General features: G+C 46.8%; 1 protein-coding gene across 1 annotated transcript in view; it reads right to left on the reverse strand.

The window, feature by feature from the left end:
* LOC143956094 (uncharacterized) overlaps window positions 1–1092 on the reverse strand; it is a 28763-nt gene extending 27671 nt beyond the window's left edge. The window contains exons 1-4 of the mRNA XM_077466227.1: window positions 929–1092; window positions 717–840; window positions 505–602; window positions 214–349 (exon numbers count right to left, since the gene is read on the reverse strand). Of these exons, the coding sequence (XP_077322353.1) occupies window positions 214–349; window positions 505–602; window positions 717–840; window positions 929–1033 (463 nt within the window). The 5' untranslated portion in view covers window positions 1034–1092. The remainder of the gene's footprint in view (window positions 1–213; window positions 350–504; window positions 603–716; window positions 841–928) is intronic.
* Between the last annotated feature and the right edge of the window lie 15765 nt (window positions 1093–16857).

Consider the following 16857-nt stretch of genomic DNA (forward strand, 5'->3'; position numbering starts at 1 on the left):
AAAGGCTCAATCTGTGTTATCATATCTGTGCTACTGTAACTAGGAGTGACCCACAACCTAATACTGCCAGCTGAACCACAAATAGGGTATCAGTACAGGGAGGGGACCATCATCAACCTATTATTGGCTGATACCACTCAGCACTGCCCTACTCTGGACCAATCAGTGAGCAGTAACAGAGCAGAGATAAGAGAAGAATATATGATGGGTCACCTGTGCTGATCTCTGTAGGAGTGTCCTCCTCTATGAATGTCCTCGTCATTCCAGCCTCCTCCGTATATTGCTGATCATCCCTCACATACGTCTCTTCTACTTCACCCTCAACTTTCATCTTCATCAGATCTTCACCCTAAACCAACAGAATGGCAGAAAATAACATCTGTAACATAGAAGTATTTATGATGTGAGATCACATAGAAAATATCATCTTGTAGAGTCCACACATCATCTCCACATGTCAGAGTGTTCAATCACTTTATGTTCCCGACCCTCAACTCCACCTACCTGATGATGGTGGGGGATGGGGTGACCTTCCTGTGTGGAATCCCGGGAATACAGAGGACGGGGACATCTCTCTGGTGGGTTCCCATTACTGGATCCATCTGTAGGAAACACACACACTGACTGAATACATTGTTTCTATGTGTTTATCAGATGATGGGGGATGGGTGGAGCCTCCGTACTGCTCTCTCCTTTACAATAAAGTCTCCTCTTACCCGGTGATGTGAGGGGCGGCTGATTGTCCATCATGACGTCCTTGTAGAGATCCTTGTGTCCTTCTAAATACTCCCACTCCTCCATGGAGAAATAGACAGTGACATCCTGACACCTTATAGGAACCTGACACACACAATGATACAGTCACCATCCAGACACATCCCTTGTCTGTTACTGGATAATGTCCCAGAATTCCCAGAATCCTCCTCACCTCTCCTGTCAGCAGCTCCATCATCTTCTTGGTGACTTCTAGAATCTTCTCCATGTTGTGTCTCTCAGGTTTTAGGGAGTCACATGGAGGCACTGTGATGGTCATATGATCACCGGACTTCACAAGAGGAAATCTCTGTATTGGGGAACCAATAGGAACATCATGTTAGAATCACAGAATCCTCCTCACCTCTCCGGTCAGGTCTGTGTTTTAATAATAGAGATAAGAGTGATGTCATGTGACCTCCCAGAATCCTCCTTACCTCTCCGGTCAGGTCTGTGTTTTAATAATAGAGATAAGAGTGATGTCATGTGACCTCCCAGAATCCTCCTCACCTCTCCGGTCAGGTCTGTGTTTTATTAATAGAGATAAGAGTGATGTCATGTGACCCCCCAGAATCCTCCTCACCTCTCCGGTCAGGTCTGTGTATTATTAATAGATAAGAGTGATGTCATGTGACCTCCCAGAATCCTCCTCACCTCTCCGGTCAGGTCTGTGTATTATTAATAGAGATAAGAGTGATGTCATGTGACCTCCCAGAATCCTCCTCACCTCTCCGGTCAGCAGGTAGATGATCTCCAGGGTGAGGTTTAGTATCCTCTCAGTCATGTGACTCTGGTCCTCCTCCATCCTCATTGGTGCCGTCATCTATGAAGGCTTCCCTGAAGACAGATATAATTGATAACAGAGAATTATCTGGGTTGGTGTTGGTTGTACAATAATAGGATGAGGAGATAATATGAAGGTCAGTATGTATTTAAGAACTATGACCCGCAGTGGGAACATATTGGATCTGGAATGTTTAGTGTTTGCTATGACTCTTACATTTTGGCCTCCTTGACCTCAAATTTTCAATTTCATATGTTGGATGTGTTTTCTTTTAAGACTCGCGTTTTTTTTGTTTTTTGTAGTAGATCTGCAGACAAAGAACAATGAAGAGGATCCTCCTTCTGCTTTCTTGAATGGTTTCACCCTCAAGCATTGATATGAGGTCACTGTAGAGTCAGTGTGATGTCATAACATGTGCTGACTCCAGATGAAGGAGCTGTTGACCTCCAGCCTTTACCGGTTGATTCACACTTCGGTTCCTAGGCATGTACAACCTCTTCACACCTGGAACCAACAGGTGCCACCGTCCTACCCAACAGGTGGCCATATTGGGGAAATGTTGTCACCACCCTTGCCATATATAACCGACGACAGCTACGAAAAACAGCACACAGACCCCTACAAGGTCAATCTTCCAGAGAACAAAGTGGTTAGACACTTTTTTCCTTTGTAAATGTTGGCGCTGCTGCATCACAGAGATGCCCTTTCACAGGCGGGATTAGGACACCCCCCCCCAAGCATGTTATTTAAAGGAATCGGACATTTTTAATGCTTCTCTATCATTTAAAAAATAAAAAATAAAATAAAAAAAAAAGCAAAAAAATAAAAATAAAAAAAGGGTCAAAACATTTCCAACACACTTACGGGGGGGTCGGAACATTTGCCTTTATTTAGGAGATGTGTCACCTTTCCTACCAATGACCTTCTCACATCATCAGTCTATGCTAACGGATTATACGACTTTTATTTGGGTGCGGGAGATGGTGGACTTTAGAAATGTGCACTGCTAAAAAGTTTGTTTTCGTTTCCTTCGTTTTTTGCTTTTTTTCAGAAATTCTGAAATTTCGTGACTTTCCGAATTTCTAATTTTTTGGGTTTCCAAATTTCGAAATTTTAGGATTTTTGAATTTTCAAAATTAAAAAATAAATAAATAAATAGGAAAGTAAAAAAAATTTGAAAGTCCGAAAATCTGAAAAAATGAAAGAAAATCTGTAAAATTCGAAATAATAATTATAGGGATTGGAATGTCCATTCAAATTTGGCTGTTAGTGAACGTAACGAGTACGAATTTATCCGAAGTCTGAAATAACGAATGCCGCATCTAAGCAAATGGAACGGAACAAATTAATAATAAATAATTAATAATGATAAAAAGGTTTTTTATTATTATTATTGTTATTTATTATTATTATTAGATTGTTACGTTCCATTTGTGACTTCCGATAAATTTGTATTCGTTACGTTCACCATTATTAGTTATTCAGATTTCACGTTTTTGAATTTTCATTCTTTAGAATTTTAAGATTTTCATTCTTATTCTTGGATATTCAAAATTTCCAAATTTTAGAATTTTTAACTTTATGAAATTTTGAAAATGGTCCAAAATTTCCAAAATGTTCCAATTTCCGAAATTTTCGAATTTCCGAAATTTGTAATTTTGGAAATTTGAAATTCGTAACTTTGGAAACTTCGGGAACGAAAGACATTTTATTAGGGGCCTGACCGAAAGCCGGCCTGGACAGACGTGAAAGTTCCTCTCCAGCCCGCAGCTTCTAGGCAAAAAAACCCCCAAAAAACAGAGAACCCACATCCATCCATGGGCGGCTTGCGGACCACCCGATCCACCTCAGCCAGGGGATCATCTCAACCCCCATCAGGCCCCTCCACGTCATTCCGGGACTATTTTAAAGCAACCGACATGCCGCCGGGTGGGGAGGACAAAATGGCGCCGGACGCCTCAGCCTCGCGATCTCGGGCATCCTCACTCCCATCACCGCCGAGGCAAACTCCACCACACGTCCACCAGGTGGCCCGGATCCCAGACCCAAGCCTAGAGGGACCCCCCGCAAACGGTGATTTGCTCCCACCACCCTCCCCCCCCGCCACAGATGCATAACCCAGATTACTGTGGGCAGCAGCAGATCCTGGCCTCCCCCAAAGCCCAAAGGCAATCACGATGCTTGGACTCTAGCTCCACTAGAGGTCATGCAGAGACCCCCCCTCCTCCTAAGCCCAAATGGCGAGTGCACGAGCCCAGCCACAGAGAGGGAGCCCGGCTCCACAGGGCTCCTACACACTGCAAGCTGGTCTGAACCCTGGGGGCTACTCCCCCTGGCTACGCTACATCAGTGGAGGACATTCACCAACAGCCCCGACCCTTTTATCCCCACTCACACTGGGCCACGGTGGACCATCCCCACTCGCCCCCCCACCATGGCAATCCTATCTGCAGGCCATCCCAACAAGGGACGATTTCAAACAGCTCATAGAAGACGTGAAAGCTACCTGCCGAGCTGAAATTCAGGCCCTCCACACTGGCCTCAAACACCTTGCTGACAGAGTGGAAATGGCGGAAGAGGAGATACAGGAGACTAAACTAGAAGTACACCATACCCAAACTCAGGGCTCAGACCACCGCCTTATGCTGAGAGACAAGCAGCGCCATGTCGAGGACCTGGATAACAGGGGGCGACGGAATAACATTTGTGTACGAGGCCTTCCTGAAGAGGAGGAAGCGGAAAGATCTACAGGCCTCCCTTCAGGCCCTGTTTAACAAAACGCAGACAAACATATCGAGATGGACAGAGCCCACCGAGCCCTCAGACCTAAAGGCCCCTCTTCTAAACCACGTGACTCCATCTGCCGGGTCCTATCCATTAAAAGAGGATATCATGCAGAAAGCCCGCAAATTGGTCTTTGATAACAACCCGATACAGATCTACCCAGACCTCTCCTGGATCCTGCTTCAAAAACAGACTACTGCAACCCCTTCTGCATACCTTACAACAGGGTTATGCAATTAGCGGACCTCCAGCTGTTGCAAAACTACAAGTCCCATCATGCCTCTGCCTCTGGGTGTCATGCTTGTGGCTGTCAGAGTCTCTTGCTATGCCTCATGGGATTTGTAGTTCTGCAACAGCTGGAGGTCCGCTAATTGCATATCCCTGCCGTACAAGATAAGGACATTATCTATAGATGTGGATACCCCTTCAGCCTGACTGTAAGACACCAGGGGAAATCTGCTACTTTACGCTACCCAGAGTATTTGCACACCCTAGGCATCCCCATCCCTCAGTTACCAGAATGGCATTTGGTGGCCACTCTGCCTCCCCCGCCAGTGGTCTGGCAGAAGGTCCCTCCTTCCAAATGAATCAAGGGGACCAGACTCCTCCCGTAAACCTACTAAACACAGGAATGCTTGATCCCACTGGACAGTAGACCCCCCCGGGACTCAGTCCACACCCAAAAATGTGGTGCTTAGTATCGCTCCCCGATTGCCTTTGCTTCACCCTTGAGTCACACTACGGGCAAGTCTCAACCGAGACACCGAAGAGGTTGCCTTTCTGATTACCAACCCCACCTTGGTTTAACACCCAAAGTTCCTTCCCCAGCACCCTTATAGTTGAGTTGTTTTCTCACACCCATGTGCCCCTTCGACCTGAACGTTTTGGATTCCCTGGTCGGGAGATCATACAAGAACTACATGGGCCCTGTGATTCTATGAGTCAAAAGGGCCTGCTTGATGACGATGTGTGTTTTCTTCTTCTTCTAACTCTTTTTTGTCTCTAGATCCCTTTTCCTCTCTCCCTTGCTGACCAGAATCTCACGGAGACCCCGACGGCTGCCGGTGTTCTGCCAAAAACTGTCCCCTCATCGGATAGTGTCTGCCCGTACTACGCAGGTGCAGCGCTTGCGCAGTACGGAGGACAAGGAGACTCCGAAAGTCTCAGGAGATGAACGCCGCCTGTGCACTTGCTAGTACCTTCTGCCCTGAGTCTAGGTTCAAGCCCCACCATGAGAGTGGACATACGTAACTAAAATCTTTACATCCTTTTCCTGACAAACTTTCGGTCACTCTGCCACACTTCCTGGTAGCAAGGGCAATGCCAAGCTCACTCCTCACACAGGTTCCGCAGATTAGAAGCCTCCGGATGAGCTTCTGCTGCGATTGGTGGAGGGGGAGCTGGGCGGAAACGTTTCCACCCACCTTCCACCAATCTTAGCAGAAGTGCATCTCAAGGCGTCTAATGGAGTGAGCTTGGCGTTGCCCCGGTAACCATAAAGTGCTGGCGGAGTGACCGAAAGTGGCTGTCAGGCAGCGGGTGGAAATACCTTGGGGGCCCCCCCCCAAGACGCTCAGGACATCCGGACCCCTTACATGGAGTGTGGGCTGTACCCCCCTGATGGCGGCCCTGATAATAACTATTAAATTGTAGGTATTGGAATTTCCTTTCAAATTTGGCTGTTAGTGAACGTTAATGAATACAAATTTATCTGAAGTTACAAATTATCCGAAATAATGAATTCCGCATCTAAACAAATCAAACGTAACAAAATAATAATATGTTTTTATTATTTGTTATTAACTACTTGCGGTCCGGGCTATAGCCGAAAGACGGTTACAGCGCGGACTTAATTTGCCGGGAGGGCATCCATGGACGTCCCCCCGTGCTTGAGCGGCCTGCGCGCCCCCTGCAGGGTGCTTGCGGTGTGCTCTGTGATCAGTGAGCCTATGAGACTTGCTTGATCCCAGATCTGAGTAAGGGGTCAATCCCGACCCCTTACCACGTGATCAGCTGTCAGCCAATGACAGCTGATCATGTGACCTAAACAGAGCCGGTCAGCGTGAGGAGAATAAAAAAAAAAAAGGCTGATCGCCGATGGCTGCGAGAGGGACATCGGTCCCGATCGTGGAGAGGCTTCTGTGCCCACTAGCCTCACCTACCAGGGCCCACCAGCACCACCCACCAATGCCACTTATCAGTGCCCATGTCACGTCACACTCGGCTACCCATCACATTTTGCTGCCCGCTGAAGTGCGCATGAGGGACGCCGGCATATGCGTTCCAACACCGTTGTAAGACGACTTTGCCACAGGGCCCCTCGCGGGCTCGCCACGCTTCGGGCGCGGCTTCGCTCGCCACGCTTCACTTGAACCTGGACTCAGGGGTGTGGCCATAAAATTATGCACAATCGCAGATCGCCACAGTGTTGGAACGCATATGGCAGCGTCACGCATGCGCAGTCCAGCGGGTAGCCAACTGTGACGGGTCGCCATATGTGTCAAAACACCCACAGTGCCACCCATCAGTGCCCACAGTGTGTCATCACCTACAAGTGCCCATCAGTGACATCTATCAGTGCCACTCATCAGTGACACCCACCAGTGCCTTCTTATCAATGCTCATCAGTGTTGTCTTATCAGTGCCCATCAGTGCAGCTTCATCAGCGAATATCAATGAAGGAGAAAAATTACCCATTTGCAAAATTTTAGAACAAACTATTAAACATGTTTTATTTTCAAAAATTTTTGTTTGTTTAGCAAAAAATAAAAACCCAAAATGGTGATCAAATACCGCCAAAAGAAAGCTCTATTTGGGAGGAAAAAAATTATTAATTTGTGTACAGTGTTGTATGACCGCGCAATTGTGATTCAAAGTGCGTCAGAGCTGAAAGCTGAAAATTGGCCTGGTCAGGAGGGGGGTTTAGGTGCCTGGTAAGAAAGTGGTTAATTAGCTCCATTCCATTCGTTTAGATACGGCATTCATTATTACAGATGATTCGTAACTTTAGATAAATTTGTATTCGTTCACTAACTAAATTTGAAAGGAAATTCCAATACCGATAATTTATTCGTTTGTTATTTCAGATTTTTGAGTTTTTGAATTTTCGTTCTTATTTTTGGATTTCCGAATATTTGGAAATTCGGATATTTTTCCGAATTAACGAAGTTGTCTAAATTCGTTAACCACTTAAGGACCAAGCCTCTTTTTCAGACTCGATGTTTACAAGTTAAAAAAACAGTTTTTTTTGTTAGAAAATTACTCAGAACCCCCAAACATGATACTTTTTTCCCCCCTAACACCCTAGAGAATAAAATGGCGGTTGTTGCAACACTTTCTGTCACACCGTATTTGCGCAGCGGTCTTACAAGCGCACTTTTTTTTGTTGAAAAAAAAAATACACTTTTTAACCACTTGCAGACGGACCATTTTGCTGGTCAAAGACCAGACCACTTTTTGCGATTCGGCACTGCGTCGCTTTAACTGACAATTGCGCGGTCATGCGACGTGGCTCCCAAACAAAATTGACGTCCTTTTTTTCCCACAAATAGAGCTTTCTTTTGGAGGTATTTGATCACCCCTGCGGTTTTTATTTTTTGCGCTATAAACAAAAATAGAGCGACAATTTTGAAAAAAAACGCATTATTTTTTACTTTTTGTTATAATAAATATCCCCCAAAAATATATAAAAAACATTTTTTTCCCTCAGTTTAGGCCGATACGTATTCTTCTACATATTTTTGGTAAAAAAAAAAAATCGCAATAAGCGATTATTGGTTGGTTTGCGCAAAAGTTATAGCGTTTACAAAATAGGGATAGTTTTATAGCATTTTTATTAATAATTTTTTATTATTTTTTTTTTTTTACTAGTAATGGCAGCGATCAGCGATTTTTATTGTGACTGCGACATTGTGGGGGACCCATCGGACATTTTTGACACATTTTTGGGACCATTGTCATTTATACAGTAATCACTGCTATATAAATGCAGTGATTCCTGTGTAAATGACACTGGCAGTGAAGGGGTTAACCAGTGGGTGGCAGTGTAGGGGTTAAGTGTTCCTAGGGGTGTGTTACTAACTGTGGGGGGGTTGGGCTTTCATTTAGTGTATCACATGGAGCAGAGATCAGCGTCACTAGTTGCTAGGCAGAATGGAGAAATGTTGTTTACACAGCATTTCCTCCATTCGGCTGCTCCGTGAGACGATCGCGGGGATGCCCGCGGCGATTGAGTCCGCGGGTCCCGCGACCGGACTCACGGGGGTCCCGACCCGCTCCCGATGGCAGGGCAGCATCGAATATTGGACGTACCTGTACGCCAATATGCCTGCCCATGCCATTCTGTCGACGTACATCGTCATGCGCTGGTCGGGAAGTGGTTAAGACGTATGGGCGGAAGTGGCGTTTTGACGTCGCTTCCTCCATGCTATGGTATGGAGACGGGTGGGGAGGGCCCATCTTCCCCTCACTTGCCTCCATACCTAGCAAGGAGACAGACGCGATCGCCTCCGCCAACGGCTCCGGTAAGCGGCGGAGGGCACCGGATCGCGGAGGGAGGAGGGGGGGGGGCCCTCTCCCGGCACCGATAAAAGTTTATCTTGAAGCCGACCGCCGGCCGAACACGGGGATACCGGGGGTTATGGCAGCTAACTGTAGGGACGTACATCGTCATGCGGTGGTCAGCAAGAGGTTAAAAAACGAATTTGGAACTAAACGAATTGCACGTGTCTAATGTCTTCATATCTTTACTCTTAGAAATCTTTGCTGGGTGTATTAGTACTACTGCTGTCAGTTATTTTGGGTGAGTTACTAGTTATTGTCCTAGAAAGGGGTCATCTCTCCATACGTTGGAGCCAGGGGCGTAACTATAGCGGGTGGAGCAGTCGCTACCGCAACCGGGCCCTGTGATGCAGGGGGCCCATGCAGCCCCCTCTATATATGGCCGGCAGCAGCATAGGCAGCTAGGGGTACCAGTGCACCATGCACACGGGTGGCTGGCAGAGCTCCATGCTCGCCTATCGCACTGGCTGCTCTTTAGTTGTGCATTCCCCGCATGACCTGTGTCCTCGGCCGGCTCCTCAGAGTACCCCTCTCCTGCTCCATGCATTGTCGCTCAGTCCGATGTCTGTTCTCCCCAGCCAGAGTCCCGACCCCCCCCCCCCCCCCCCCCCCCCGAGTCCGGCCCACACTGCACTGCATACTTCTCCCAGGTAAACAAACTTTAAGCACACAGATGCAGTGCAGCCCTATGAGAGCCCCCCGGATGACACTGCAGGCTTGTCTGCCAGCCCCCCTCCACCCCCGTCATACACAGATGATGAAAGGTCTTTCTGGGAAATATGCTGATCGACCCGTCCAGCACACTGGATGGAGCCCAGGCCAACATGGATGAGATGAGTGCATGGCCTACAGCTTGGTCATGGTGAGTAAGAGGACCCCATCCCCCACACACCATTACATACCCCCTCCATCTCCCCCTGGGGACAGGGACCCCTTCTCACATGGGGACAGGGACCCCACCTTCTCACCTGGGGTCAGTAACTTCATCTGCCCTGGAGAAAAGAACCTCATCTCTTCTGGGGACGGGGACCCCATCCTGCCTAGGGACAGTCCCCCAATGGGGCACCTAAAAATAAAAAATATACTGATACCAGTGGTGGAACTACAGGGCTCACAAAAGGTCATACATGTGACCACTCCCTGGAGTTCCACCACCAGATTCGGAGGAAAGGGCCCTGGCTGGGGTTCAGGGGGGCCTTCATGGTTTCTTGCATCGGGGCCCTGAAGGTTCTACTTACGCCACTGGTTGGAGCCATGTTCTAGGTGGAGGTACTGACCATTCATAGTCCACTCTTCCTTTAGTGAAGGCTCTGGCTCATTTGGTTACCTGCAGGTTAGCCCCATAGCCTGTGTGGAGAGGGCAACTTCATATGACCTCCCTATAGTAGCGCTATATATGTTTTATTTTATGAAATTTGATTAAGAAGTATGCGTATCATCATCTGCTGGAGATAAAAGACGTCACAATGACTATGGAGGAAGAGGACAGACATGACGGGGGGGGGGGGTTACTGGGTGTAAATATAAAATAAGATCTTATTACCTCCTCTGCTGCCACTTCCAACGATGTCTCCTTACTACTTCCTCCCCGACTTTGGAACTTCTTATTTATAACCTGACATCACTTCCTGTCTGTACCTGACATCACTTCCTGTCTTCCATAGAGACTTCCTGTCTGGGTAGAAATGAGAAGATCACCACCTTGTGGAGCTCAGAGGAACTGCAGCCCCGAGAAACATCTCGTGGTGCGAACACGGCCTTGTGCTGTGTGTGTGTATGTACTGCAGTGTATATCCTTATAGATGGGGTCACCTCCACTCCCACCAAGGGGGAGAGAATTATATCAGTGATCAGGATGAATGGAGAGGTTTTCGCACCTTTGATTTTGCAGCAAAGTTGCTTATGGATTTGGACATAATCTCAAAATTTTCACTCTGTGGCATTGCTTAGATGATATTTGCTTGTAAAAACCCATCTACCTTGATGAAAACCTTCCCATGTGGCTTGGCAAGCTCTGTGATTATTATTATTATACAAGATGTATATAACGCCAACAATTACAGTAGGGCAGACAGTACAGTTACAATCAGGGCAGAAAATAGGTGCAGGAACTCAATCACAACTCCCTCCAGGGGTGCATTACGAGCAGAGTTCCGGGGTGCGTTTGGTACATAGTACTGAGTTTAGGGGTTCGCTATGTACAGAGTTCCGGGGTGCACTTGGTACATAGTATAAAGTTTAGAGATGCATTACATGCAGCGTTCCGGGGTGCGCTTGGTACATAGTACAGAGTTTAGGGGTTCACTATGTGCAGACTTTCGTGGCATACTTGGTACATAGTACAAAGTTTAGGGATGCACTACATGCAGAGTTCTGGGGTGCGCTTAGTACAGAATTTAGGGATGCACTACATGTAGAGTTCCGGGGTGCGCTTGGTACATAGTACAGAGTTTAGGGATGCACTACATGTAGAGTTCTTGGGTGCGCATAGTACAGAATTTAGGGATGCACTACATGTAGAGTTCCGGGGTGCGCTTGGTACATAGTACAAAGTTTAGGGATGCACTACATGCAGAGTTCTGGGGTGCACATAGTACAGAGTTTAGGGATGCACTACATGTAGAGTTCCGGGGTGCGCTTGGTACATAGTACAGAGTTTAGGGATGCACTACATGTAGAGTTCCAGGGTGCACTTGGTACATAGTACAGAGTTTAGGGATGCACTACATGTAGAGTTCCGGGGTGAGCTTGGTACATAGTACAGAGTTTAGGGATGCACTACATGCAGAGTTTGGGGGTGTGCTATGTACAGAGTGCAGAGTTTAGGCTTCGTCCACAGCTGCTTACCTCTGCATCCCCCATCCATATTTCACTTTCACCCCTCTTCAGCTCTGACCTCTGCAGGCAACTCTCCCCTCACTTCACCCATATTGCAACCCCCCCCCCCCCTAAAAGATCCACCATCTTCCACATAACTTCATTTTGTTGCTGTATTAAGCTGAAGCCCCCAGCAGGCACTAGTACCTCCCCGCACACTGTAGGTGACTCCTCCCGTCTCACTTGCAAGGAGATCATCTAGTGGGGGTGTCGGCATCCGCAATGCACCCTAGGCACCTGCAGCTCCCTTGTTACCATCCTGCTTTCAGTGGGTGCTGCTCAGGAGATCAAATCTGTGGGAGCCGTTGGGAGACAAACCATCACTGGTAAACACAGAAGCCGGACTTCTGTGTTTACAAGCGATAGTGGTGAGCGGGGAGCAGAGGGCCTGAGCCAGAGGTGGTGGAACTGAGTTCCACCAAGTTCCAGCTGAAAAAAAAGCCCTGGTTACAATACAATTCAATACAGGAGGAATCAGAGGGCCCGGCTCGTTAGAGCTTACCATCTAGGACAGGGATATGCAATTAGCAGACCTCCAGCTGTTGCAGAACTACAAGTCCCATGAGGCATAGCAAGACTCTGACAGCCACAAGCATGACACCCAGAGGCAGAGGCATGATGGGACTTGTAGTTTTGCAACAGCTGGAGGTCCGCTAGTTGCATATCCCTGATCTAGGAGATGCCCCCAATCATCCAAAGAAGTCTCAGGCAGTGGTGGAATGGATAACATGGGTTCCTCATGGTCAGATACATCCCAAGCTGAGATGCCCTGTCCACTCCTGCAGATTACATGATGGCGGTTATTCTGAATATCCGGCGCTTAGGTGTCTGAACCCTCAGGCCTTCAAGCCCCTTCCTGCTATCCAGCGCTGGGGTCTCTGAACCTCCAGGCCTTCATGCCTGCTCCTTGATAGCTACATTTCTGCTCCAGATTCTTCCCTTGCCTTCCAGGAGCATGTGACCCCCCAGCTTACATGCGAGTCCTGCCCCTGCCAATACAATTTAATGATTGGTCCAGGGCTCCATACAAACTGCCTGTACCTCAGTCCCCAGCCCGCCTTCCTTCTAGAACATTTCCAATGAAAGGTAAGGGAGATCTTTCAGGGTCAGAGCGCAGGTGGCCACACTCTCCCCTCTCTACTCTGTCACTCCCCTCTCCCAAAACAGACAACCAGGCCTTAAAGTGCAAGGCCCTGGTTAAATTTACCTAACACCTTATCTAAACTGTTAAGCACCCACCTGAAGGTGGTGGGCGCTACACTCCTTTTGACTAAAATGCCATTTTAGTTTTAGTCTCAATTTGGTAATCTGCAATTGTTTTCGGTTTAGTCATATTTAGTCGACTAAAATCTCCAGTACATTTTAGTCTACTAAAATTATTTTAGTCTAAAATCAAATGGGTTTAGTTAAATTTTAATGCATTATTTAAGCATTACTCTACAATTTCTAAACTCATTATGTACTCCTGGAGTAAAAAATATATATAAATAGCATGTTATTATTTATGGTATAAAGGAAGGTTTGAACTACACAGACACTCAGGACAGTGATCTCAGAGGCCTGAATTGCCACACAGTGCTCTGGATAGTCATCTGAGGAGGCCTGTAAGGAACAGTTCTCTGGATGGTCATCTGAGGAGGCCTGTAATGCACAGTTCTCTGGATGGTCATCTGAGTAAGCCCGTAATGCACAGTTCTCTGGATGATAATCTGAGTAGGCCTGTAATGCACAGTTCTCTGGATGGTCATCTGAGTAGGCCTGTAATGCACAGTTCTCTGGATGGTCATCTGAGTAGGCCTGTAATACACAGTTTCCTGGGTGGTCATCTGAGTAGGCCTGTAATACACAGTTCCCTGAGTGGTCATCTGAGTAGGCCTGTAATACACAGTTCTCTGGATGGTCATCTGAGTAGGCCTGTAATGCACAGTTCTCTGGATGGTCATCTGAGTAGGCCTGTAATACACAGTTCCCTGGGTGGTCATCTGAGTAGGCCTGTAATACACAGTTCCCTGGGTGGTCATCTGAGTAGGCCTGTAATGCACAGTTCTCTGGATGATAATCTGAGTAGGCCTGTAATGCACAGTTCTCTGGATGGTCATCTGAGTAGGCCTGTAATGCACAGTTCTCTGGATGGTCATCTGAGTAGGCCTGTAATGCACAGTTCTCTGGATGATAATCTGAGTAGGCCTGTAATGCACAGTTCTCTGGATGGTCATCTGAGTAGGCCTGTAATGCACAGTTCTCTTGATGATCATCTGAGTAAGCCTGTAATGCACAGTTCTCTGGATGATCATCTGAGTAAGCCTGTAATGCACAGTTCTCTGGATGATCATCTGAGTAGGCCTGTAATGCACAGTTCCATGGATGGTCATCTGAGTAGGCCTGTAATGCACAGTTCTCTGGATGGTCATCTGAGTAGGCCTGTAATGCACAGTTCTCTGGATGGTCATCTGAGGAGGCCTGTAATGCTGCACAGTGCTAAGCACACTACGGTTGCTACTCGCTACCTTGCTTTCTGATAGCAGAAGCTCTACAGGTGGAGCTCCAAGGAAACTGGAAGTCCACGTAGATAAACGTCCCTCCCTCACATTTTCATTTGCTGAAATTGATGAAAATGTGGGGTACTTTTCATTTCCATCACTGGAAATATGCTGCTGACAAAAATGATGCTGAAAATATTTTCGTCAACGAAATTAAAACTTCTGACCTCATCAGAGTGACCCAGCAGCAAGCCGTTCCCCTCCACTGCAGCAGAGCAGCCAAGAAGAGCCCCATAAACCCAAGTAAAGATGGAATGGGGAATCACTCATTAACCATGTTCCACCTCTGGTATATGAATGTAAAGAACCTCAGCAGAGAGGAAAGGGGGGGAAAGGGCTCCCGATCCCCAGGATTTGATGGTGAAAAATTAGCCAAGTATGAGAGGAGGGAGATATTCAAGGGTGAGGATATAGCAGAGAACCTATTCTTTTTAATATGTGTGCAACAGACCACACCCTTGTTATTTGAAGCTTCTGCCTCTAGCATATCAAGTGTGGCAATAACTTTAGCCATGTATGAAGAGACATCTGACCTTTCACCATGAAGCTCAGTGGGAACACCACCAGAATGCTCCTCATCAGGATAGGGCCAGCAATCCTCCTACTTCCAGCTTCTCCCTTTCCCTTTCCACCTTTACCTGCAGCATACACCATTCCACTTTGGCAGGCTTCAGAGATAGGGATGACGGACTATCAAGGGGTGTCAGAGATCCACTCTATGGCTCCTCCAGCAGGGATCGGCATCTGCATGGGACCATGAAGAATAGAGACAAGAACTTTGCTCTGTTTCCGTCAACCCCACTAGCTATAGCAGTAGGCAAAGGATGTGCTTAAAGTGGTTGTATACCCTTTTTTTACCTACAGGTAAGCCTATAATAAGGCTTACCTGTAGGTAAAATGAACCTGTATGGTTTAGGAGTTATTCAGTTTCAATGCAGCCGCTGACGTCAGCGGCGCTTGCGCTGTGAAGGCCTGGCTGAAGGTCCGGCAGGCGCTATCAAATCTTGCCGGAGCATGCGCAGGAGTGACGTCATTACGGCTCCAGCCACTCACATCGCCAGAGCCGGGGACCCGGAAGAAATGCAGAGGGCAAAATGTCAGCTCCCTCTGCGTGGACCGGGATGCGATACGGGACCTCGTTCTAAGGTGAGTATTTCATAATGAGCTAGTATGTAGTGCAGACTAGCTCATTATGCCTTTGCCTTACAGGGTTCTGTTTTTCTTTCCATGTGCGGGTATATAACCGCTTTAATGTTACTGCCTGCTCACTCCCTCTGGAACGTTGGAATAGCAAAAAGGCTCCGGGAAGGCTGCATGAAGTGTTTAAAATAGTTTAGGTATATGGTCTGACATTGTGATTTCTTTATCCCAGATAAGGTCTGCTGGATCCCCCTCTGACACAGAGTCTTAACAAATAAGTACATACTGTACAATTACTAATCAGTTCATTTTTTCTGGCTTGTTGCTCTAAAAAAAAAAAAAAAGCACACTGTCATGTATATTTTAGGAGAATCAAACCTGCCTAGTCTCTCCATCTTGCAATGCGGTCTAGTAAAAACACTTACATGGTGTGCTGCATGCCCGTGCAATATTTCTGTTGTGTTGCTGAATAAAACATCACAACAAACTTTGCTCTGACTTGTTTTGCCCCTGTCTGGCAATTTACATGCCATTGATAGCTTTAGCTTCTTTGTTTTAATATATATATATATATATATATATATATATATATATATATATATATATATATATATATATATAGATAGATAGATGGTCTGACACAGAGGTCTTTAGCTCAGTGGTAGATGCGTTTGTACAGTGAGCCCACATCACATAGGAACTGTGGTTAAGAGCCGGGTAGCCCACTTTTAAAAGTCTTGTAGCCCACTGGTCCCTCCTTCTCCCCCCCCCCCCCCTTCTGTTTGTTGAGTTTTTTCCCTCTCTTTTCCTCTTCTGCCCCACTGCCTTCCCATTCCCCCCCCTTCCCAATTTCCATTTCTTTCTAGTGTCGCCTCCCTTCCACCCCCACTCCCTTTCTCCTCCATTGATTTGCAAGTGCCCCCCCCCCCCCCGAGTCGCCGCGGGGGAGCTTTTTTGATTTTGTCTTGTGTCCTGTGCATGCCAGGTTTATAGGTAAGCAGCTCTGCTCTTCTTCCCCCTCCATATTTATCTTGTTACTGACATTATTTTATGAAATGCTGTTATTAATTTGGTTAATTGTACTGTTATTGATCATTTGCCAATCAAATAACAGATATCCTCCTGACGAAGTGGCATAGACCACGAAACTAGTTTGAGATGTATCTGAGATCAACTATCCCACTGTGATCTTCCCCGTTTGGGGGCCACGGTTTTGGTAAAACACATGGATGGTTACCATGCTTTTATTCTGTATTTGTGATGTTTTATTTTTGAATTAATAAACCTTTATATAAAATCTTTTACATACCTGTTTACACATTTGAATTTACCTCAGCTTATCTTTTACCGAGATAGTCCAATTGCCTCTGTTCTCTAAGGAAGCTTGGTTGGGGGCCAAGCTTTCGACCCCTATATCTC

The sequence above is a fragment of the Lithobates pipiens genome, unplaced genomic scaffold (genome assembly GCF_037356315.1).
Source record: "Lithobates pipiens isolate NorthernLeopardFrog02 unplaced genomic scaffold, aLitPip1_a1.2 Scaffold_35, whole genome shotgun sequence".
Lineage (NCBI taxonomy): Eukaryota > Metazoa > Chordata > Amphibia > Anura > Ranidae > Lithobates > Lithobates pipiens.